Raw genomic sequence first — 23,669 nt, 5'->3', positions numbered from 1 at the left:
CAAGCCCTGCTGATTGTTCTCAACTGGGTTGGAGATTACGCCCCGCCTAGGACTCTTTGGAATCTCCAAACTACAGAGCCCCAATACCAAAATCCAGAGAAAGGTGCAAAAACAGCTTTCTCCATGCAAAATGAATGCTCTGTAGTCCTGCACTTGGCACACATGCAAACCTTGAGTCCTTCTCCTGATCATTTCCACAGTGACAGAGGCTCCCACTGTCACAGTATAAATAAGGGGGTGGGGAAACTAGGAGAATGGGTTGGGGGGATAATAAGTAGGTTTGGTTAAAAGTTAGTTTTTGCGCAGAGTGGGGCTTTAAGAAAGGGTGAGAAGTTCTGAAAGGTTTTCTTGATATCTGTGCTTTTCTATCCCAATGACTCCCTTTCTCTAAATTTCTTGCATGGGTGTCTCAGGGATAGGAAGTGAGAGAAAATCTAAATGAAATCACAGACAGAAAAAAAACCTGACAGAATTGTAACTCTTTCCATCCTCTACAAAATTAAAGCATTTTGGCTTTACCTTTGGAGCAGTTATACTGTAGTCTACCTGTCCCCATTTCCCCAGAACTCACCATAGAGATCTTGAGAGTGCAGAATGCATGCACAGGTCTGGCCAAGAAGATTTTAACAAGCTGGTGTGCAGCCTCATGGACAACATTGCACTAGACTGGGGAAAATAAGATTGAGAAGGAGGCTGGAGATGAGGACAGAGAAATGTAGTGTAAGTGTAACTGTATCAAATATTAAACTGCACCAAAATGCATATAATACTGCACTCATCTATGCACTTTAATGTATAGCCCTCTAACCCTTGTGTATCGTGTATTGTTTTGCTACTGTATTGTCTCATGTCTTGTTCCCCATTCTAATGTACAGCGCTGAGCAAACCCTTTGGTGCTATATAAATACTCAGCATATAAATATATAGCATATAAATATATAGCATTTAAAAAAAATCGTGCTTGCTGCATCCTGAGTGCAGTTTGAAATGAGTTAATTTTCATTGTGAATGGTACCACATCTATAATACACTACACATGAATTTGAATGCATGGAATTGCATGCAAAATTCATCCCTTCACCCACCCTTGAAACTGTATAAAGAACAGAGGGTAATTAGACCAGCCATTCTTAATCAGAGGTTGCTATGGTTTCTTTGAGCAATGAGCAATTTCTGCCTCTTGGATAAGTAACTACTGGCGCCAATGATCCTTTTATCTGTAAGGAGAGGAGACTTCCCAATGACTACAATAGTTATTACCACTTGCCCGCCAGAGGATTTACTCCCCTTCCTGACCAGACCACTCTTTGCAATACGGCACTGCGTTACTTTAACTGACAATTGCGCAGTCATACAATGCTGTACATAAATTAAATTTATGTCCTTTTTTTCCCACAAAATTTTTTTCAGTGGTATTTGATCACCTCTGGGTTTTGTGTTTTTTTTTTTTTGCGCTATAAACAAAAAAAATCTACAATTTTGAAAAAAAACTGATATTTTTGACTTTTTGCTATTAAACATGTCTTTGCTAAAAAGAATCCCAATAGGTGTAAATTAATTAAAAACATGAAAGTTATAGCGTCTACAAATGGCGGTATATATACTGGAATTTTTTTTTTTAATACTAGTAATGGCGGCGATCAATGATTTATAGCGGGATTGTGGCAGGCATTCTGTCACTGAGTGGGAACTGACTAACTACCACTGACATCCCCAGTGACACTAATACAGTGGTCAGTGCTAATAAAAAGCACTGACACTGTACTAATGACACTGAGCAGGAAGGGGTTAACTTTTGGGGGATCAAAGGGTTAACTGTGTGCTGTGTATGTTTTACTATGTGTGCTGTGTGCCGTTTTACTAGGGAGGCATGCTGTTTTGTATTTCTCTGCTGCTCATGTCCATGCTGACTGGGGAGAGACCTGTGTTGTTTACACACAGATGTCTCCTCTGTCAGTTTTGCACAGCGATCACGGGGTGCTGGCCGGTGATCTCTGGCTGGGACCCAGTGATTGACATGTCTAGCCGCCAATGGCAGCGTGGGTAGGGCGGCGTTCACGCACTCTACCCGGAAATGCAAATCACACATATATATATATATATATATATATATATATATATATATACAGTTGTGTTCAAAATAATAGCAGTGTGTTGAAAAAAGTGAATAAAGCTCAAAATCCTTCTAATAGCTTTTATTTCCATACACACAAATGCATTGGGAACACTACACATTCTATTCCAAATCAAAATATGAAGAAAATATATCAAATTTGTGTTGTTCCTCTAAAAAAAAATTGAAGAAAAGTGAATATTAGACTGTTCAAAAAATTAGCAGTGTTTGTATTCTTCTTTACAAACTCAAACATTCACTATATAAACTGAAAAATGTTTGAAGGTTTTGCTTTCCTTTGAATCACTTAATTAATATTTAGTTGTATAAGCACTGTTTCTGAGAACTGCTGTACATCTGTGTTGCATGGAGTCAACCAACTTCTGGCACCTGTGAACAGGTATTCCAGCCCAGGATGATTGGACTACATTCCACAGTTCTTCTCTATTTCTTGGTTTTGCCTCAGAAACTCCATTTTTGATGTCACCCCACAAGTTTTCTATTGGATTAAGATCCGGGGATTGGGCTGGCCACTCCATAACGTCAATCTTGTTGGTCTGGAACCAAGATGTTGCACGTTTACTGGTGTGTTTGGGGTCGTTGTCTTGTTGGAACACCCATTTCAAAAGGCATTTCCTCTTCAGCATAAGGCAGCATGACCTCTTCAAGTGTTCTGATGTATTCAAACTGATCCATGATCCCTGGTATGCGATAAATAGGCCCAACACCGTAGTATGAGAAACATCCCCATATCATGATGCTTGCACAACCATGCTTCACTGTCTTCACTGTGTACTGTTGCTTGAATTCAGTGTTTGGGGGTCGTCTGACAAACTGTCTCCGGCCACTAGACCCAAAAAGAACAATCTTACTTTCATCAGTCCACAAAATGTTGCGCCATTTCTCTTTAGGCCAGTCAATGTGCTCTTTGGCAAATTGTAACCTCTTCAGCACGTCTTTTTTTCAACAGTGGGACTTTTGCGGGGGCTTCTTGCAGATAGCTTGGCTTCACATAGGCATCTTCTAATTGTAACAGTACTCACAGGTAACTTTAGACCTTCTTTGATCTTCCTGGAGCTGATTGTTGGCTGAGTCCTTGCCATTTTGGCTATTCTTCTATCCATTTGAATGGTAGTTTTTCGCTTTCTTCCACGTCTTTCAGGTTTTGGTTGCCACTTTAAAGCATTTGCGATCATTTTAGCTGAGCAGCCTATCATTTTCTGCACTTCTTTATATGTTTTCCCAATCAATTTTTTAATCAAGGTACACTGTTCTTCTGAACAATGTCTGGAACGACCCATTTTCCTCAGAATTTCAGAGAGAAATGCACTGTAACCAGCATGTACAACATTTGCTGCCTTCCTTCCTTAAATAAGGGCAATAATTGCCACCTGTTTTTCAAAGAATGAATGACCTCACTAATAGAACTCCACACTGCTATTATTTTGAACATGCCCTTTTCAATTAGTGATTCGATTACACAGAATCAGCAGCATGCATGTCATGACTGTTGGGTCTGTTGGATTTCTATTACTCTACTACACCTGCTAGTAAATTATTTGCCATGTAGAAATATCATTTCTACCAAAAACAGTGATTGATCAGGTTAGTGATGTCTGACTGCTATTATTTTGAACACAACTGTATATATATATATGTGATTTCGCACAGCCCTGCCATCCTGTAGCACTACTTCTAATATAGGCTGGTGGGGAAGTGGGTAATAGACATACCCCAAGATGAATGTGAAGCAAAGTCCAGTTGCAAGGGCCCCTGATGATGATGTAGCACCTGTCTTTATGTCGGAGACCTGAAGACAAGATCAGCAGGTAAAGGATGATCCTCCAACTGTTGTTCAACCAGCCTGGAACAGAGCTTCTCTCCAGCAGTGGTACCAGAACTCATGGTTAGTCTATCTACTCTGTGCTTTATTCCCTCCCTAGTAGTTTGTTATCTGACATGCAACCGGACCTCTGCCTTCCAGCAGTGTCGATCGGATGTCTAACCTGTCTCTAGCCTATGCTGGCTATTAAACTAAAACTTAAAGCTAAAACTAGCTATATAATCCTAGACCAGAAGGGATAAGGTTAACTACAATGTATAATAACAAGAGCTGTGAATTACTAAATAGGAGGAGTTGCATATAAACTTTAGTTCATTAAACAGGTTTACCTACTAATTGGAAGGTGACCACTATATAAATACTGTAGCACAGACCTAGCTATCTGGCAATGTGCATGTGGGATAAGAACAATAGGACAGAGATTCAGAGGATCCAGATGCTCACTCAAGAAATTATGGGCAGCTGCGGTTAAAACTTTTAGAACATAGGAATACTTGCTTAATTGTCTCCACTTCATGTCTGGGTAAAATTACAACAGCAGCAACTGCAATGGACAGGACATGTGGCTGTGATGTTCTCTCTCTCTTTACTTCCTCCTTTTGGGGTTTTCAAAGCCCCTCAATGAGTTAGGAAATGTTAATACATTATTATACATAACACTGTGATATTAGTGGCTAACAAAGGGCAGATCCCTACACAATTACCAGACCTGAGATCAGAAGTGTATTTCTAGGGTGCCTTCATATTGAAAAGGTTGAGAAGGCTGAATTAGAAACTCCTAGAAGATGATAGGGCTATAGCGTGCTAGAAAAGAGAGGGCTGTGCTGAGGCATTTACCCTATTGAAGCAAGTTAGCTTTTGAAATACTATGATTTTCTGTGCTTTTACCTGCAATTTGTTAAGGCTACTAACCTAATGCTTCTTCAAGTAGAATATAATATCTGAAATCAGTACAATGTATCCGTGTGCCACGGCACTGCTTTGGTCTTCTGTGTGCCATACAGTTGAAGATGAGCATATACAATCACCAACAATGCCAAAGTGGAACCCCAACCAATTTTCTTTTCTAGTGTTTTGTAAAGTGTTGGAAAGTTAAACATTTTGTTATATTTGCTGCCAGCATCCACCTTAGGACATGTTCCTTCACTTTTTGTTCCAGTGATCGTGCAAAAAGTCAGAGGAATCTCCCCGATGAGGACATAGGCAGCAAAAACAAAACTTATCAGAGATTCTAACCCTTCCTCGCACTACTAAAATGTAAGAATCTTTCTAATAGATTTACAGGCAGCAGTAAACACCAGGCAGAAATTCTAACCCTTCCCCAATATACACTCTGAAATGAATTGAAGGCAAAACTTTTTTCCCCTCTTTGGATAAGGTAATGGAGGTTTGTGACCCCTAACTACTACAGGAAGTGAGAGGAAACCATGGCTGGATCTAGGGGGGTGTTGGGGTGGGCTGTGCCCCTCCAGATTTCAGCTGTGCCCCACCAAAGCAAACAGTCCCTTCTCCTGCCTCCACCCCAGGACAGTCGCTAACTACTTCTTCCAGGAACATGACAAGGAAGGTGCACTGCATACAGGCAGGGTTCCATTGAGAGCTCCAGCAGCTCTCATCCTCCTTGTAAAAGAAGACACAGAATTCAGCATGGAATTAAAGGAAATCTTCTCCCCTGATCACAGAATTTTCTCTGCACACAGCCTGGTTTACTGCCAGGCTGAACGTGTATTTCCACCTCCACTCTATACTGAACGATAGCTGCACATTGACAGTCAGTCCAGTATAGAGTGGAGGTGGAGGTACACAATCAGCTGGGCAGTAAATCAGGCTGTGTACACTGAAGGTTCTGTTATCAGGTGAGAAACTTTACTTTGCTTTAACTCTTTAATTCTGTGGAATTGATTGTTTGGCTACTCATAGGCAAACCATACATTATGCAATTTTCTTTCCTTCAACCCCAGGTTGAAGGAAAGAAAATCGCTTGATTCCCTCAACAACACAGTTTGTGTTGATGGAAGAATCCCTCCTGTGGAGGTATTGTTTTCTGACAGTGGGAGTTTTCCCAGCCGTCAGAATACATTAATCACTGCTGGCGGCTATAGCTCCTGGCAGTAATCGTACAAAAAAAAAACCAGACAGGGTGGCTGTACTGAAGTCGATCAATAGATTGACTTCAGTACAACCAGTCTGCCCATACATGGATCGAAATTCAGCTATTTCTGGCTGAACCTGCCATATTTTGATCTGTCTATGGTCAGCTTTAGCCGCACTCCCTTCATTTTATCTTTTATTCTTGCTGTCTATAATTCAAGAGGGGCTCTTAGGTCCCTGATGTAAGAAGGAGGGGGACCTTGATGTAAAGGGGGGACTCTGGGGATGTGATGTAACTAGGGAAACTCTGGGGGCTCTCCTTTAAGGGAGTGACTCTAGGGACTCTGATGTAAGTGGGGTGACTCTAGGGACCCTAATGTTAGGGCAGCTCTGGGGTAAGGCTGATGAACCCCAGGGACCCTGATGTTAGGGGTGGGTGACTCTGGGGACTCTGATGTAAGGGGATCACTCTGAGGGGATAACTCTGAGGACCCTGATGTGAGGGATTTCTCTGGTGATCCTGACACAAGGGGGGGCGGGAGTGACTCTAGGGACCTTGATGTTAGGGGGGGGACTCTAGGGACCCTAATATTAGGGGGGCTCTGAGGACCCTGAGGTAAGGCTGAGGAACCCCGGGGACCCTGATGCTAGGGGGGGAGTGACTCTGGGGACCCTGTTGTGTTGGGGATTTCTCTGGAGACCCTGATATGTAAGGGGGGTTACTCTGGAGATCCTGATGTAAGTGAAGGAGGAAGGGAGGCTATGGGGACCCTGAGGTAAGGCTGAGGAACCCCATGGACCCTGAAGTTAGGTGGGTGACTCTTGGTACCCTGATGTTAGGTAGTGATCCTGATGTAAGGGGGATTACTCTGGGGACCATGAGGTTGGGGGGGTGACTCTTGGAACCTTGGGGGAGGAGGAATTCTAATGGCGATTCTTGATGTGGGGGAGGTTTGGAATCTGTTGTAAACAGGTGGGCTCAATCTGATGGTGTATGACATATGCTGTTTTGCATGTTACTCCTTGCATTCTATAAGTTATGCTTTACATTTACAACAAGCTCCTCCCACCTTTAGGAAAAAACAGTGCTCTGTGTAATCAACTACTGACCCCTGAACTCTGCATCTCTTACACCTGACCCCTGAACTCTGCCTCACTTACTACTGACTCCTGAACTCTGTCTCGCTTACTACTGACCCCTGAACTCTCCCCTACAAACTACTGACCCTATCCTTTGCCCTGCTGACCCCCTGTACACTACCCTACTGACCTCCCATCCTCTGCCCCACTGACATTTTTTTACTGCACCCCCACATTAGACAGGCTAGATCCAGCCTGGAAGGAAAACCCTAGTTGTCACCAGGGTCACCAGAAATAGTATTCCCATTAGAAGATTTCCCTACTATTCCTGTTCTGGGGACCAATACAAATGTGGTATTTTCTTTCACTTTTGGTGATAACTGTTGCCAGGACAAATAGAGAAGGTGAATCTTCCTAACAGGGACTGAGACAGCAATAAAAACCTGACAGGTGCTCTAATTCCTCTCCACTCTATCCAAAACTAAAAAAAAGGTTTCACCAACACGAGTATATTCTTCAAGCGCTAAGGGATTTGTAAGGACCAACAGAGCTGTAGTATAGATCAGGGGTCTCCAAACTTTCTAAACAACGGGCCAGTTTACTGTCCTTCAGACTTAAGAGGGGCTGGACTGTCAGCACTGGGAGTAGAAAAGGTCCCAGTGTCAGTGGGAATAAACAATGCTCCATTTTTGGTGTCAGTGGAAGGAATAGCACCCCATTCTTTGTGTTACTGAGCCCCATTGTTGGTGTCATTGGGATCAATTGTGCCCCCTCTTTGGTGTCATTGGGATGAATTCTGCCCCTTCATTGATGTCAGTGGGGGGCAATTATGCACCATTGTTGGTTTCAGTGGATAAAAATTGAGTCCCAAGGGCCAGATAAAAGCAAGCAAAGGGACGCACCTGGCCCCCGGGCTGCAGTTTGGAGACCACTGGTATAGACCATTCAAATATCACTTCTGGCTACATCCTGGTAAGCTGTGCTAGTGCTGCCCTTTTGAGATCTTGAAAACAGATATACAAAAAGAACAAAAGGGAGCAAAGACCTAGTGCATTACCAGGTATTACAGCCAATAGATTTTTTAGTGGAGGGGAATTAGAACACCTGTTAAGCTTTTATTGCTGTCTGTGTCCCCATTAGGAAGAATCACTGTATTTGTCCTGGCAATGGTTATCGCTTTCAGGGCTTGTCCATACCACAATTTTTGCATTCCAGATGCGTTTTTTGCATATGTGTTTACATGCATTTTTGATGCATTTTATTTTAATTTAAGACAATATGTGCTCTGGTGCGTTTACATGCTTTTACACATGTTTTGATGTGTTCCAGATGAAAAAAATGCAGCAGGTTATACTTTAGTTGAAAACACTGAACTGACCACACTGGTGTGATCTAGGGCCATTGGAATACATGGCAAACACTGTGCCTGCATTCTGGATGCAGTTTAAAATCGCACTGGATAGCATCTGCTGTGAACCAGCCCTCAGTTCTACTTTTGAACTCAAACTATAAAAAGAAAGTATAAAAACGTCTGTCAATATTTTAGTACAATAAATATTATGGGTACATGCTTACCCTTGTTACAGTAGAGAGCCTGAAAACATCATCTTTGATCTGTGTTGTCACATGCCCTTCATTACTATGGTTGTCTACCACTTCCAGCTGATAGCAGCTTCTGGGCTAGTAGTCTTTTAATTGAAAGCAAACCCTGACTGTTAATCAAGGAGATGACATCTTTAAGGCACATTGCTGTGTTGAATCACTTATCTTCCCAATAAATATTTCTTTGTTTTGTTCCCTCTCAGAAAACATCAGAAAGGATGGATGTGCCTATTCTTGCATATGATGAGTATCTTGTATCTCGATCAATTTACTCCGAACTCAACTTCCAGCAAGAAAATGAAAAGAAAGAAATTGTTCGGAAAAGTATTCCAAAAAGACTGATAAACAGCTGCAGGTGGGTAGTAGCTTTCACATAGTATATGCATTTATAAAACAGATCCATTATGTTTATTCATAATTTCTAATTGTGAGACAGTTTATCCACAAATCCAGAGAGGTGATTTGGACATTTATCCTGGCATTGAGCTCAGTGTGTGCTCATTGAGCTTTCCTTTTATACCACCATCCATGTCAATGTGAAGACAAACTCTTGTAAACATAATAAAAGTATATGGAATGTATCCCCAGAACCTGTGTATAAAAGACACACATTCATCCTGCTCTGTAATCTTTATCACCAGGATCAATCATCCGGAACATGGCATTTAACCCAAAAACTAAATGTAATATATTGCAGCATGTCAGTTCTTAGATGTGGTGGTTCCATTACTTTTTTAAAGCTTTTCCCCTTTATTTTCACCTGGCAAGCCGGCCAGGAAGTCTGTTATTTTTCAACTTCCCTTTAACAGACAAAGCTGTCCAGCAAAAATGGCAGTTATAGGGTTGGAACAAGTTATTAAATACTGACAGGAGTGCTTACTATGATTAGCTTCAGGGGTGGACTGACAACTCATGGGGCCCCCAGGCAATAGGGGATCATGGGGCCCCTGTGTCCTTGCCCAAACTCAACAAAGCCTATGAAAAAAGGTACCAGGGGCATCTCATGGGGCCCCCTACTGACCCCAGGCCCTCGGGCAGTGCCCGAGTTTTCAAATGGTCAGTCCGCCTCTGATTAGCTTTGATTAATTTATCTAAAACCTTTATAGCAAAAAGAAAAAAAACTGCAGCTGTAATTGCTTAAAAAGAGTTAGCTTCAGTTCAGCTGTACATTTTTAGACAGGTCCATCTAAATCTGCTTGCGCATCTTGTGCCACCCTCTCCCTAATTTGACAATGCCGCTGTCCAAAGGTGTCTCCATTGCTCCTCCATCCAGTGTTGAGACATGCCTAGACAGGAGGTGTTTTACTGGCAGGAACACCATGTGAATAAAAGGACAAAAGTCTAAAAAATAAAACTAATACAGCCACCACATTTAGGCTAGGTTCACATTAGTGTGAGCTGCGGGAAGCTGTGTAATCACACACCTGCCCATATCCACACTAAATAAAGAATGCCGTTTAGGCGATGCCTAGGGGTACCATTAGCCTTGATGTCACCCTTGAGGCCAAGGGATGTGACGATGAACATTGCTCGGTAACTGGAAGTGGCGGAGCAGCCATCTCAAGTGAGGTTATATTGCTATTTGGAGTTACAGGAAGCTGCTTGTGGATGGGAATTGGGAACTGGGGCGGACTGACCATTTGGAAACTCGGGCACTGCCCGCGGGCCCAGGGTCAGTAGGGGGCCCCATAAGATGCCCCTGGTACCTTTTTCATAGGTTTTTTTGAGTTTGGGCAAGGACACAGGGGCCCCATGATCCCCTATTGCCTGGGGGCCCCATGAGTTGTCAGTCCACCCCTGATTGGGAATACATGCGATTTTATGTTTTATCTAATGTAAGCATATGGAATAAAGCCTGGATCTTGTTTGATTTGATATACTACACTATATGGCTATTTTCTCTTTCTCTACCTATGGATGGCTCTGAGGAATATTAAGGCATGATTGGAAGGAAGGGATAACTTGGCATCTGATATAAATCCTGTGGGATAGTGCTGATGATTGTGGACCCACTGGAGTATTCTCTTAGAAGGCCTTTATATCACTTATTTAGGGTAAAGGTATTTAATTTAGTCACATAGAAGTGTCCACGGAGTGTTCACAGAGAAGTGTGTATATAGAAGTGTATACGGAGTGCTTCACTATCTCATGTGTTTTCATGATGTTTTTTGTGTGGTTTTGTGCTTGCACAATTTTCTACACGTATTTATATGATTTAATCACTGTTATACTGAGGATAATACACTATCCAGTTTCATTTTCATTTTTTGGAGGTATACAGCATTTTTGGAGACACATGGCGATTATGGATTAGAATTTGGGACTATTATATTGAAGAATAATTTTGGAATTTTGGAATTATTTCACTGTCACTAAAAAGGTTTATGATTTAAAATTTTGGACTTTCAAGGGTGAAAGAAGGATTTTTGAGTGTCAATGTATAGGGTATTTATTGTATCACAGTTTGTTATTGTTTTGGATAACAATTTTGTTTTTATCATATATTAGAACTGAGAATGAGCTTTAGTTCGCTTTTCATATGAATGGGTCCCATGGGGAAACCCAATGGCTTCATTCATATCCAAATCAACAGTTGGTTCATTCTTATGTGGACCCTGCTGTAATTTGAATATGAATGAGCTGTGGCAAAGCTTTTGCAGGACAAAGCCCCTTCCCCCCTGTACATGGCAGAGCAGAACTAGGATAAAATTGTTGGCAGAGTGACTGAGAAAGAAGCCCATAACTGTGCTGCATCTACTTTGGAATCTACTCTGCATGGAAGATTTTTAATTACTCTAAATTTAACCAGTGTAATGGCAGTGTTGATACTACAGATGGGAAATGTATCTGAGGAGTATTACTAAGCAGTTTCTCAACACTTCCAGGAAAATGATGCTCCTATAGGTCTGTTAATGTCAAATGAAAACATGATTACAAAAGCAAGGTAACAGAGTAGATTTTGTTTAATCTAAGCTATAAAATGTACTGTCTACCATAAACATACTATGAATCACATGGGGAATTAAGTGTACCGATAATCAAAATGTATGTAAACCAGCAAGAAATACATTATAACATTTAAACCATCTACAGTTTTTTTTATTTCTGTTCATATAAATTCATTAAAAGAATATACTTCACAAAATTGCAAGCTGTTACATAATTTTGTCTTTCTTTTCATATATACACTTACCAGCCACTTTATTAGGTATAGCTGTTCAACTGCTTGGTAACACAAATTGCTAATCAGCCAATCACATGGCAGCAACTCAACACATTTAGGCATCTAGACGTGGTGAAGACGACTTGTTGAAGTTCAAACGGAGCATCAGAATGGGGAAGAAAGGGGATTTAAGCATCTTTGAATGCAGCATTGGTGTTGATGCCAGACAGGATGATCTGAGTATTTCGAAAACTGCTGATCTACTGGGATTTTTACGCACAACAATCTCTAGGGTTTACAGAGAAAATATCCAGTGAGCTGCAGTTATGTGGATGAAAATGCCTTGTCAGAGGTTAGAGGAGAATGGGCAGACTGGTTTGAGATGATAGAAAGGCAACAGTAACTCATGTCAATATGGACCAAAATCTCTGAGGAATGTTTCCAACACCTAGTTGAATCTATGCCATGAAAAATTAAGGCAGTTCTGAAGGCAAAAGGGGGTCCAACCCAGTACTAGCAAGGTGTACCTAATAAAGTGGCCGGTGAGTGTGTATCTCATGAAAAAAGTAACCTCCAATTTTTTAGAATATTGCCTTATCGGTTTATGCAGGTTATTTATTACTGAACAAATATTAGATTATCATTCAACTTTACAGATGATAATTGCAGAGGGAGGAGATCACTTCTTAACATGTTTCCCACATATTAAAGCTGCTTCTTCAGGAGAGAGAAAGTAATAAATAATTTTGCTTATAACGCTTTGCTAATAAGGCGCACACAATCCAACCAAGCATCCCACATGGGACGGGGTGGGGGAGGCGTGGGCAGGGGCATATCTGCCGCGAGGCAAACAAGGCATCTGCCTTGGGCAGCACTTTTCATGGGGGCGGCACCACCCCCAGGCAGAAGGGACTAGTGCTCTCGCTGCAAAGGGCTGTACTTGGCCAGGGGGGCGTGCTCGGGCGGGTTCGTGTGTGCTCGGCGGCGAGGATGGGTAAGGAGACAGAGAACCTGTCAGCCATGGAGCTGGCTGGAGAGGGGGCTGGGCGGCACATAGAGGACCTTGCATTTCTCTTTTGCTCTATGTGCCGCCAGTCACCTCCCCTATCCATCTCCTGCATGCGGTCAGCTACTGTATGCTCCCCCACGGCCGCCCCCCCCCCTCCAGCACTGCAGGCGATCTGTCAGCATATGCAGTCCCCAGTGCTGACAGTTTCCCCCCCCTTCCCTCACACAGACGGGAGAGGAAAGAGAAAGCTGCCCCTCCTCCTCCTGTCCTCTATTCCTGTTTCTGCCCCACCCACACTTCCAGCCAGCCTTGTGCATTCTTTCCCCCTCCCTCTCTCTCTTCCCCCCTCTCTCTCTCTTCCCCCTCCCTCTCTCTCTTACCCTCTCCCTCTCTCTCCCTCTCCCCCCTCTCTCTCTCTCTTCCCCCTCCCTCTCCCTCTCTCTTCCCCCCTTCTCTCTTCCCCTCTCCCTCTCTCTCTTTCCCTCCCTCTCCCTCCCTCCCCCCTCTCTCCCCCCTCCCCTCTCTCTCCTTCTCTCTCCCTCTCTCCCCCCTCCCTCTCTCTCCCCCTCCCTCTCCCCCCTCCCTCCCCCCCCTCCCTCTTCCCCCTCTCTCCCCCCCTCTCTTCCCTCTCTCTCTCTCTCCCTCTCCCCCCTCCCCCCTTCTCTCCCTCTTCCCCCTCTCTCCTTCTCTCTCACCTCTCTCTCCCCTCTCCACCCGCCTCTCTCTCTCCTCCCCCCTCTTCCCCATCTCTCTCCCTTTTACCCCCTCCCTCTCTCCCCCCTCCCCCATCTCTCTCTCTCTTCCCCCTCCCTCCCCACCTTCCCTATCTCCCCCCTCTTCTCTCTTTCCCCCTCCCTCTCTCTCCCTCTCTCTATCCCCCCTCTCTCTCCCATCCCTCTCTCTCTCCCTCTCCCCCCTCTCTCTCTTCCCCCCCCTCTCCCCCTCTCTCTTCCCCTCCTCTCCCTCCCTCTCTCTTCCCCCCTCTCTCCCTCTCTCTTCCCCTCCTCTCCCCCCTCTCTTTCCCCCCTTTTTCTCCCCCTCTCTCTCTTCTCTCCCCCCTCTCTCCTCTCCCCCCACTCTATCCCCCCATCTCTCTCTCTCTCTCTCCCTCTCCCTCTCTCTCTCTCTCTCTCTCCCTCTCCCTCTCCCCCCTCTCTATCTTCCCCCTCTCTCTCTCTCCCCCCCTCTCTCTCCCCCCTCTCTCTCTTCCCCTCTCCCCCCTCTCTCCCCCTCTATTCTCTCTTCTCCCCTCTCTCTTCCCTCTCTCTTTTCTCTCTCTCTCCCACCCTCCTCTCTCTCTCTCCATCCTCTCTCATCCCCCCCTTCCCTCCCCCTCTCCCCCCCTCTCTCCCTCTCTCTTCTCTATCTTCTCTCTCCTCTCTTCTCTCTCCTCTCTCTCCCCTCTATCTCCCCCTTCTCCCTCTCTCTCCTCTCTCTCTCCCTCCTCTCGCTCCCTCCTTCCTCTCTCTCTCACTCTGATTGGTGTCAGTGGGAGGAATAGTGCCCCATAATTAGTGCCAGTGTGGGAGGTATAGTTTCCCATCATTGGTGTCAGTGTGGAAGTAATAGTACCCCATCATTGGTGTCAGTGGGAGGAATAGTGCCCGATTGTTGGTGTCAGTGGAAGAAATAGTGCCCCATTATTGATGTCAGTGGGAGGAATAACGCCCCATCGTTGTCAGTGGGCGGAGCTCTAATAGGAAGAGATAGGGCCTAAATAGGAAGGGGTGGGGTTTACAGATTAAGGGGGGAATCTTAAACAGGAAGGGGTGGGACAAATTTAGATGCTGGGGGGGTGCCCGATTTTAGTCTTGCCTAGGGCAGCACAAAACCAAAATACACCACTGGGCGTGGGCAAGGGTGTTTAAAGACCTGCAAGGAGCCTCATTTATATCTTACATAGGTGTATCATATGTCAATGAAAAAAATCTCAAACATCCAAAGGACACTACAATTTGATTGTTTATCGGGTTGCAGATTGAGTACAGACGATCCCAAACTTGAATATTATCAACAGTTTAATGATGCCAACATAACCCAAACAGGTAATAAGTGCCTAGTAAAGTCCCCATCAAACAAGTTCTTTAAGACTATGCAATTATGAAAAATAAATGTGAATAAAGCACGTGGGCCATGTGGTTTTCACTCTTAAGTCATAAGTCCCGCTCTACGTCCTTGATTTGCTTGAGCAAAATATGATACAGTCCCTGAAGTGCCAGCATTATGATGCCAAATAAGTGAGGACACCCTGGATACCTTAAAAGCACTGCCAAATCCTCACACAGAGGGATTGAAGCATAAATCTACATTTTCATAAGCTCCAAGGTGATGGGCACAAATATTTCAAATGCTGAGCATGCAGACACTGTGAATGTGCTGACCCTGTTGAGAGAGCCAGACCATTAACTCCATTTACTAATAATGAATCTAAATTAAAGTATTCCTTCACATTCACCGGTCTGTGGAAAATTTGGGGCAGGGGACAGCATCCTGCAAGGGAGTCTTTCCTAGGACATTCATCTATACTTAAAACACCTGCCAACCTAAGCTGACTTAAAGGCCCTTGTTCACAGAAATGGAACCTACATATCAACATAGCTTAAATGAATTTAAAACAGAAATCACATCTGGATCAAGGGCTCTTAGAGGTCACTGGAGCTAAGGAATTATTACTTACTTTGATAGGCATCTTTAATCAGATTTTGGAAAATTCAACTAATCAGTCTATGGAAACATAAAGAGTTCTAAAGATCCTCATACTGAAGGGTGAGGATATCAACAAGCCCAGAGATATGATCTGTAAATTGTTTCCTTACAATAAAAAGAGGCTAACATGAAAAACATGAGATAGTGTCCCTTCTGACTTTGATTTGGCTAAGATTTAATGCTTTCCAGTCCCCATGATGCAGAGGGTGTGGAACCCCTCCTGGACTTGCTCTGGAAATAAAAAGTATTATATTGCTGGGGGGGGGGGGGGGGGGTCCCATTTCATTTTACAGCAAGTAGAGATTACTGTATCCAACAGCATCCCTACAGGGGAAAAGATAGGCTTCCTGAAAACCCTGTGGATATCCCAGATTGGATCGAAGACGTTACAGTTCCTCCACCTACAGAAGACTGAAGTTTGGTGTGCAACAAACATTGGAGATTAAGACAATCAGGAAAACCATTTGCTAGTCACCTGTTTTTTGACCAATGATTACTCTGCCCTGTAGACATCTACTCTCTGATTGGAATACTTTCACTTGTTTGAGACATAATTCTTTTGAATGGCTACAACCAAAATAGGGATCTGGAAATTTGTACTCCTTTCCTGATATGAGTAGGCAGCATATGACAGTATGACAGAACGCTATAGGAGAGTGACAGTGGAACGCTTATCTCGTCCCACAGATACTGCTCTCGGTCACCAACAGGCCCTTCGGCGAAGTGTCTGTGACCCATACTTCATTTATCTTGAGAGACTATACTTGTTTTATGCTTTACAATACCTAGTCAATACTCGGCAATTGTTTACAGGTGTAGCTGAGCTAAAATAAGTGCCAACATTTTTTTTTATTATTTCCGCAACTCGCAACAAGAAAACAAAACAGCAGCCAAAGCGTTTGAAAAGTCACAAATCCCCCTTCATCCCCCCTTATCTCCCTTCATTGTGGAGGTTCCATTATACTACCACTGATTCTGGAACAACTATTTGACTGTTGTCCTAAACATCTCCTGCTATAGTACAGATTAATTTTTTCCCTGGAGCTCTTCTTTTTGAGTCCACTATACATTTTGATACAGTGTCTTAAGCTTTGAAGAAGAGGGAACCATGACCCCTGAAATGTGTTGGCTGTCTTTTGTTTCCTCGTTGACACTTGTCAGAAAAATGGAAAATTTTGGATATTTGTTTGGAGCTTATGTAGGCTTCACTACATTTGGGTTTTTCAATGTAGGTGACCCCCTCTTCTTGAGAAAGGGGGGGAGGGGTGTCCTTTTGTGGATAGTTGCCAAACCCAAGGTATCAGACTCAAACACTACTTTTTCTACAAGCTGAAGATTTGTGGTCAATGCCTCAAATCTACTTATCATTGGAATGAAATTTAATACTGCAGAGTTACATATACCAAAGATAAATCTTCAAGACTTTTCAGGTTAACCATGTTATGTGGCAGCCTGACAATCGTATCTGCTGCTCACTTAGGATTTTTATTGATGAGGGGAGGGGGAGCTGGTAATGTGTGATGGCTTCCCACTCTACCCTCCTAGACCTGCCCCCTGTCCAGATGGGAGTATTTTCTAGGATGCAGATACTCCTGTGTGGGAAACCTGTATCTCCTGGGTTTGGAGCTGGGAACATGTATGTGTGTAGAACTGATATACTGTTTACATATTTTTGTTCCCTTTATGGGAAATCTTTATATGTCTTTACTGTAACCATGACAGAGTTGAAAGTTATGACCTGCGATGTAAGAAAGCTTGCTCGCCCACCAAGCAAAATAGAATTTGAGGTGAACTCAAGTGATCCATATATTATTACGGAAAAGGAAATGCATTTTACTCTGACATTTTACCCACACATACCTTGGATACCTCATGGTAAATCTGTGTTCTCAGTTGCAGCACTTAAAGTGGTAGTAATCTCTTAAAAAAAATAAAATAAAAAAATGGCACCCTGCAGGTTTAAGTCATAATGTACTAGTATGTACTGTATACTATCACAGTATGAGAAACTTACTTGGCATAATGTGCCCTACAGCGCTGTGGTGTCTCGGATCCTGTGGGTCCTGGGCACTTTGCCTGGTCTTTCTTCCAGGTTCCATTTTTACGACCGCTTGAATGGCCGGGCCACAATGATGTCACTCCCATGCATGTGCAGGGGACCCACATCATCTGGGTGCAGATTGGGTGGTGGTAATGCACGCTGAACTGTTCAGTGTACATCACAGCTGACAGACAGGAGAAGCATTCATGACATAAGAGACCGATAACTCTACTTTACAGCAATTTTTTTTTAAAAAGTGGGTTTAATACCACTTTAAAGTGTATGTTACCCAAACATTTTGTATTTCTGATATGTGTCTGCATTACCATGTATTTTTTTAAAAAAGTATCCTGTTCTCTTTCCATTGCTTCCTTTGTGTGAAATTTCTGGTGATCCTGCCAGTCCTGCTTTCCTATGTCAAACTGAAAACGCTAGGCATAGAAGCACATCCATCCCAGCCTTGTTAGTTTTCTTTTTTGCATTCTACTTGGGAGCACATTTTGCCTGACTGTTGACACAATTCCCTGCAAACTCCTTTTATTGGCAAGATCAGTGTCCTGCTGTTTCTCTGTCTCCTGCTGACATGATCCTCCCTGCAGTCTCCATCACTCAGCTCTCTAAGCTCCTTATGCAGCTGAGAACAGAGGTCATGTGATTATTAAAAAAAAAGTACATATACTTTTTTATATATTATATACACACAGACTCATTTTACCTTTCATTTCTATTTGAAATGTATTTTGTTAATTTAAAAGGTGAGGGTTCACTTATACTTTAAGCATTTTCAACAATGACTCTAACAACTAATGCTGTCAGACTGTTGGCGTCTTCAGCATGTTTCAGAGACAGATTTCACATACCTTTCTATATTATACCAGTCTTACTCATGAATAGACATGGTGATGATTAACCGGGATATCTCAATAGAATCTCTAAAGTGGCCATTAATCCTATTACACTTTCAGATGCCTCTGTAATGCTTTCCATGTCATTACCCATGGCAGGACAGAAATAACGGGCATGGCATCGGAATGAAGATCCAGAATATACACATGTATTTGTTTGTGAGTTGGTGATAACTTTACATAAAGGCAACCGTACTAGCATAATCTTTATTTAAATGGGTGACAAATAAATACTGTATAATAATAATAAATACTGTATAAATACTGTATAATAATAATAAAATCTTGACATGCACCATTATGCATGCACCTACAAATTTTGAAAAGCATAGTTCATGTCTATGGATGGATTTTCATTTACATACAGTATTAAATCCCAAACAGCCACTGGTAGACACAAAATGTGTGTTCTGTATAAAACTCTATTATTATTATAGTTCTTTACCCATTTCATTGTATACTTTTTTGCTGCATTCAAAGTTTTAAAGAAATATGTATTGTGTGATTGTTATGACTAAATTGTTGTTGTTTGACTGACAGTTGCACACCTGTAACAGCTCGCCAAAAACTTAAGAAATTTTTCCCTGTCCTTAACTGGCTGCCCAAATACCGATGGAAAGAATGGCTTGTACATGACCTTGTCTCAGGACTTTGCACAGGACTCGTCGCCACTTTACAAGGTATGCTTTTTCCTCATATGAGTTTGTTCCTTGTGATATATTTTACTAAACATTTATACTTCAATCTTTGAATAGCAGCCTTGTAGGTATGGCTGAACTATCTTTTTCCTGCTAGTGATAGAAAGTAATAGGGGAAAAAAAGGTTTTAAAAAGTATTAAAAACTGCCACAAAACAAAGAAAGTGGGTATGTTGGAGATCAACAAGATTTTGACCAACCTAATAAGTGTATTTAGTGAATCAAGGTCAAAGGATTGATCAAAGTTGGGATCATAGTCATTGAATGGTTCTTATCCTTAGCCTACTGGTTCCTTTGCAGATCTAATTGGTTTTGCATTGTAGACATCTGCCTGGTGACATTTAATATGTCCATATCAGCAAACATGTATAGGATATACTGTACAGTTACATTGAGTTCACTAACAGAATTATTCAGATAAAATTATTACATTGCCCTGCAATAAATAGGTAAGAATGCTAGTCATTGAGTGCATTGCTTACATTGATTAGGGTACATCTTATCTGTTTTTTTTAATATGATTGTACTGTGATCAGTGCTTGAAGAAGTCAAAGGGCTTCAAGATATGTCAGTGTGACCATGACATTTTATCTATAACTTTCTTATACCAATCTCACTACATAATATTTTTATTGTTAATCTGTGCTTTCTGATACTTACAAAGTGAATCTCACAATGCACGTTGAACTCTCTTAGCCTTGTAGCATATATAGATAGAATAGCCTTCATTAAAATATAACTGTTTCTCACAGCTGAGCACTTTTTCACCTTTTGATTAGATAGGATGCACGAATATAGATTGTGCCTGTACTCCATATTGATGTGAAGTGCTAAAAGCAGACATTCATTGCATAATGTTAAAAAAATAAGTTCTGCCCATAAACCTATAGCATTTGATTCCAAACAGCCAATTGTGGAAAACAGAATTCACATCTACAAGGATCCCTCATTCCTTCTTTGTTCTTAGTCTTGGCCAGAAGACATGTTCTCGCTCTGAAAAAAATCAACTAACAAAAGCCTTCACTATTCCAAACCCGATTTTTTCCAGTATGGCACCTAATTGTCACTAAAGGACCACCGGAATAAAACTTAACCTTTAGTAAGGATTATGATCAAATGTATAGCAAAGACTGTGTGTGCTTGTTTTACTTATGGGGCGGAATAGTAGACTTCATAAATACATAAAGTATTCCGAACATACAAAAAAAGTTTGTGATGAGTAATTTTTTAACTTGTCCAGAAGAAAAAAAAAAAACAAAGTTTGTACAGAAAGCAACAAGCCTAAAAGTCCCCACTACCAATTCTGCACCATAATTCTTATGCAGAACCAAGGGGACATACAAGAAACCTCAGAAAATCATATCAAGGTCCATGAGGTAAAGATCATTGAATGGATGTCGTGTTTTAACAGCTTAAATCAATGTGTTTGCCTATACCAGTGATAAATATGCTCAGCACAATATTATGCCCCATTCAAAATGGACCATTTTTGGAGGTGCTACATTTTCGCAAGGGAACAGTGACTTTAGGGATAATGGACGGCTCCCTATTTCACCGTGCCCCTCCATGAAAACAGAACTGGACTGTTAGAGAGGTCACTAAAAATTTAACATGGAGTTAAAAGGTCGCTTTCCTAAAAAAAAAAAAAAAACGTATGGGCCTTCCCCAAAAAAAGAAAAGATTCAAAGAGATAACAATTAAGCACCTCTAAAACCGCACCCTTGTCCTGTAGTAATGTTCTCTCTCTGCTCTGTAGTAAAACTCACTTAGTAGCTGTCTGCTTTTTGGTGTTTTTGATCACAAATAACTGCATGAGTGCACTGCAGCATGGAAATCATAATTTCAGACATGATCTGTGGAACTGTAATAACACCTCTCAAGGCACACGGACTAAAACGGTGATATGTATAAACGCTATTGGTATCCCTAGATATGTTAAGATAACTAGTATGCTTTAAAAGTACACTAGAGGTAGGCCAGTATTCCTTGTCAAACTGGTTGTTGACATATGGCACCACCTACTTGAGTGAGCCAGCCATTTGGAACAAAAATTGCGTCCAGAACATTTAGGATAACATGAGGGTGGTGAGTCCATTTGGGGGCCATAAGAGAGGAAAGAGACACTCATACCTAACTCCCATAGTGGACAGACACCACACACCAGTGTTCTGTCCCAGAGACTAGCTTTACTTGCATTGCTATGTCCTGCTGAGCATGCTGTTAAGTGTGCCTCAGTAGTAAGATATACATTCTGCTCAGTGAACTGGTACTGCACCTGACCAAACTTTTCCGTCTGCTCTGGTGTTTTGTTCTTCATCTGTGATTCCTATTGCTATGTTTATTATGACTCTTACCTTCTCTGAACTCCCTGTCCTGGGTCTATGTTATGACTCTCTCTGTATTCCACATGGCCTTACCTGTGCCTGTTTTATGATTCTGACTTAGCACCACCTGCCGTAACTACACCTTGATTATGGACTATGCTGTAATCTACTGTTTTGATGTTTTGTTGTGGCCACCTTCTGTACTTCAGCTGACATTACTAGGGTGATGCTGAGGGCTGCAAGACAGGATCTCTGTGTTCAAACCAGTACTTCTTGCATGTATTCCTAATGGAGACCGAATGCTTCCAAGAATCTGTGCCTCAAGGAACCCCAATCCTTTTATTTGGATACAAAGAGTCTAGGATCCCTCATCCAGGATGTATTTAGCCAAAAGGCAAGCATATACATATCTGCTTGTGTTAGTAAAGGTTTACAGTGAGATAAATATGTATGCTGCCATTGCTCATCTTCTCCTTAATTAACCACTTGCCTACAGGGCACTTATAACCCTTCCTGCCCAGGCCAATTTTCAGCTTTCAGCGCTGTCGCACTTTGAATGACAATTGCGCAGTCATGCAACACTGTACCTATATGAAATTTTTAAATAGAGCTTTCTTTTGGTGGTATGTACTCGCCGCTGGGTGTTTTTTTTTGCTCTATAAACAAAAAAGAGCAAACATTTTGAAAACAAAAGCTTTCTTTGTTTCTAATATAGAATTTTGCAAACAGGCAATTTTTCTCCTTCACTGATGTGCGTTGATGAGGCTGCACTGATAGGCAGCACTGATAGGCAGCACTCATGAGGTGGTACTGATAAACAGCACTGATGAGCTGGCACTGATAGGCGGCACTGATGGGCACTGATAGGCGGCACTGATGGGTGGCACTGACTGACGGCACTGACTGGCGGCACTGCTGGGCACAGATGGGTGGCATTGTTGGGCACAGATGGGCGGCACTGGTGGGCAGCACTGATCATCAGGGCACTGATGATCGGTGCTGATCTGTCCTCTGAAATTGCCGGTTATCGGCAGTACTTTCCTCACTCTGTGACACCGTGAGGAAAGTGCAGCTGATAACCAGCAACTGCATTCACCAGTGATCTGCTGTGTCATTGGACACGGCTGATCACGTGGTAAAAGGCCACTATGATTGGCCTTTTACCACATCACGTGATCAGCTGTGTCCATAATACACAGTGTTCACAGAGATTGCCGGGTGCACGTGAGAGTGCACGTTCTGGGAGGATGACATATGGGGGTTTATTTACTAAAGCTGGAGAGTCCAAAATCAGACTCCCTTCTGCATAGAAACCAATCAGCTTCCAGGTTTCATTGCCAAAGCTTCATTGAACAAGCTGAGGTTAGAAGCTGATTGGTTTCTATGCAGAAGGGAGTCTGATTTTGGACTCTCCAGCTTTAGTAAATAAACCCCATGATGTCCTCCCAGAACTGGCCGGCCACAATGTAGCTGTCATTCAGCTATCTGCGGTCGGCAAGTGGTTTTTAAAGTGCTAGTTGCCTGGCTGCCATTATGATATTTTGCCGTCACTACTTTGTGAGTTACTAACCTAGAATAAGGGTATACTTTGTGAAGTTGGAAGTTCTGACTTGCAAAACTTCCTTCAGACAATGACCTACTAAGTAGTGAAGGCTAGAGGATCTGCAAGATGGTCAGGCCACTAGCATTGTTATAGGTGCACAATGATGGCACTAGACATGTGTCTTCTATAACAGGTTTCCTTTAATGCCTTTTAATACTGTGGAGGTTTCTCTTATCCAGCAGGATGGATTGGACAGATTCTCTAGCAGAACTCTATGACAAATAAAATTACCATATATTTTGTTTGATTGCAGGTCTGGCTTTTGCATTACTTGCTGAGGTTCCTGTTGGATACGGTCTTTATTCGTCATTCTTCCCCATTCTGACATACTTCTTCTTGGGAACCTCTCGGCACATCGCAGTTGGTAGGTAACATGACCAAATAGCCTTGTTTAGTTTTAGTGATTTCTTATGTATAAAGACTAAAGGAAAGTAAATATCTTTATATAGCCCATAGCAGCCAGCTTGATTCTTAATTAAAGTGATATTATAT

At 42.4% G+C, this 23,669-nt stretch overlaps 1 protein-coding gene across 1 annotated transcript in view; it reads left to right on the top strand.

Moving 5' to 3' along the window:
• Positions 1-8,944: 8,944 nt before the first annotated feature.
• The window catches only part of LOC149472911 (pendrin-like), an 87,714-nt gene continuing 72,989 nt past the window's right edge, over positions 8,945-23,669 (top strand). The window contains exons 1-3 of the mRNA XM_089685164.1: positions 8,945-9,084; positions 19,094-19,233; positions 23,431-23,541. Coding sequence (XP_089541290.1) covers positions 8,948-9,084; positions 19,094-19,233; positions 23,431-23,541 — 388 coding nt within the window. The 5' untranslated portion in view covers positions 8,945-8,947. The remainder of the gene's footprint in view (positions 9,085-19,093; positions 19,234-23,430; positions 23,542-23,669) is intronic.

This window comes from Staurois parvus, unplaced genomic scaffold (assembly GCF_062004578.1).
Source record: "Staurois parvus isolate SC_StPar_1 unplaced genomic scaffold, SC_StPar_1.0 ptg000019l, whole genome shotgun sequence".
Lineage (NCBI taxonomy): Eukaryota > Metazoa > Chordata > Amphibia > Anura > Ranidae > Staurois > Staurois parvus.
Note: the sequence above shows the minus strand (reverse complement) of the source record. Positions and strands in the feature narration are given on the sequence as shown.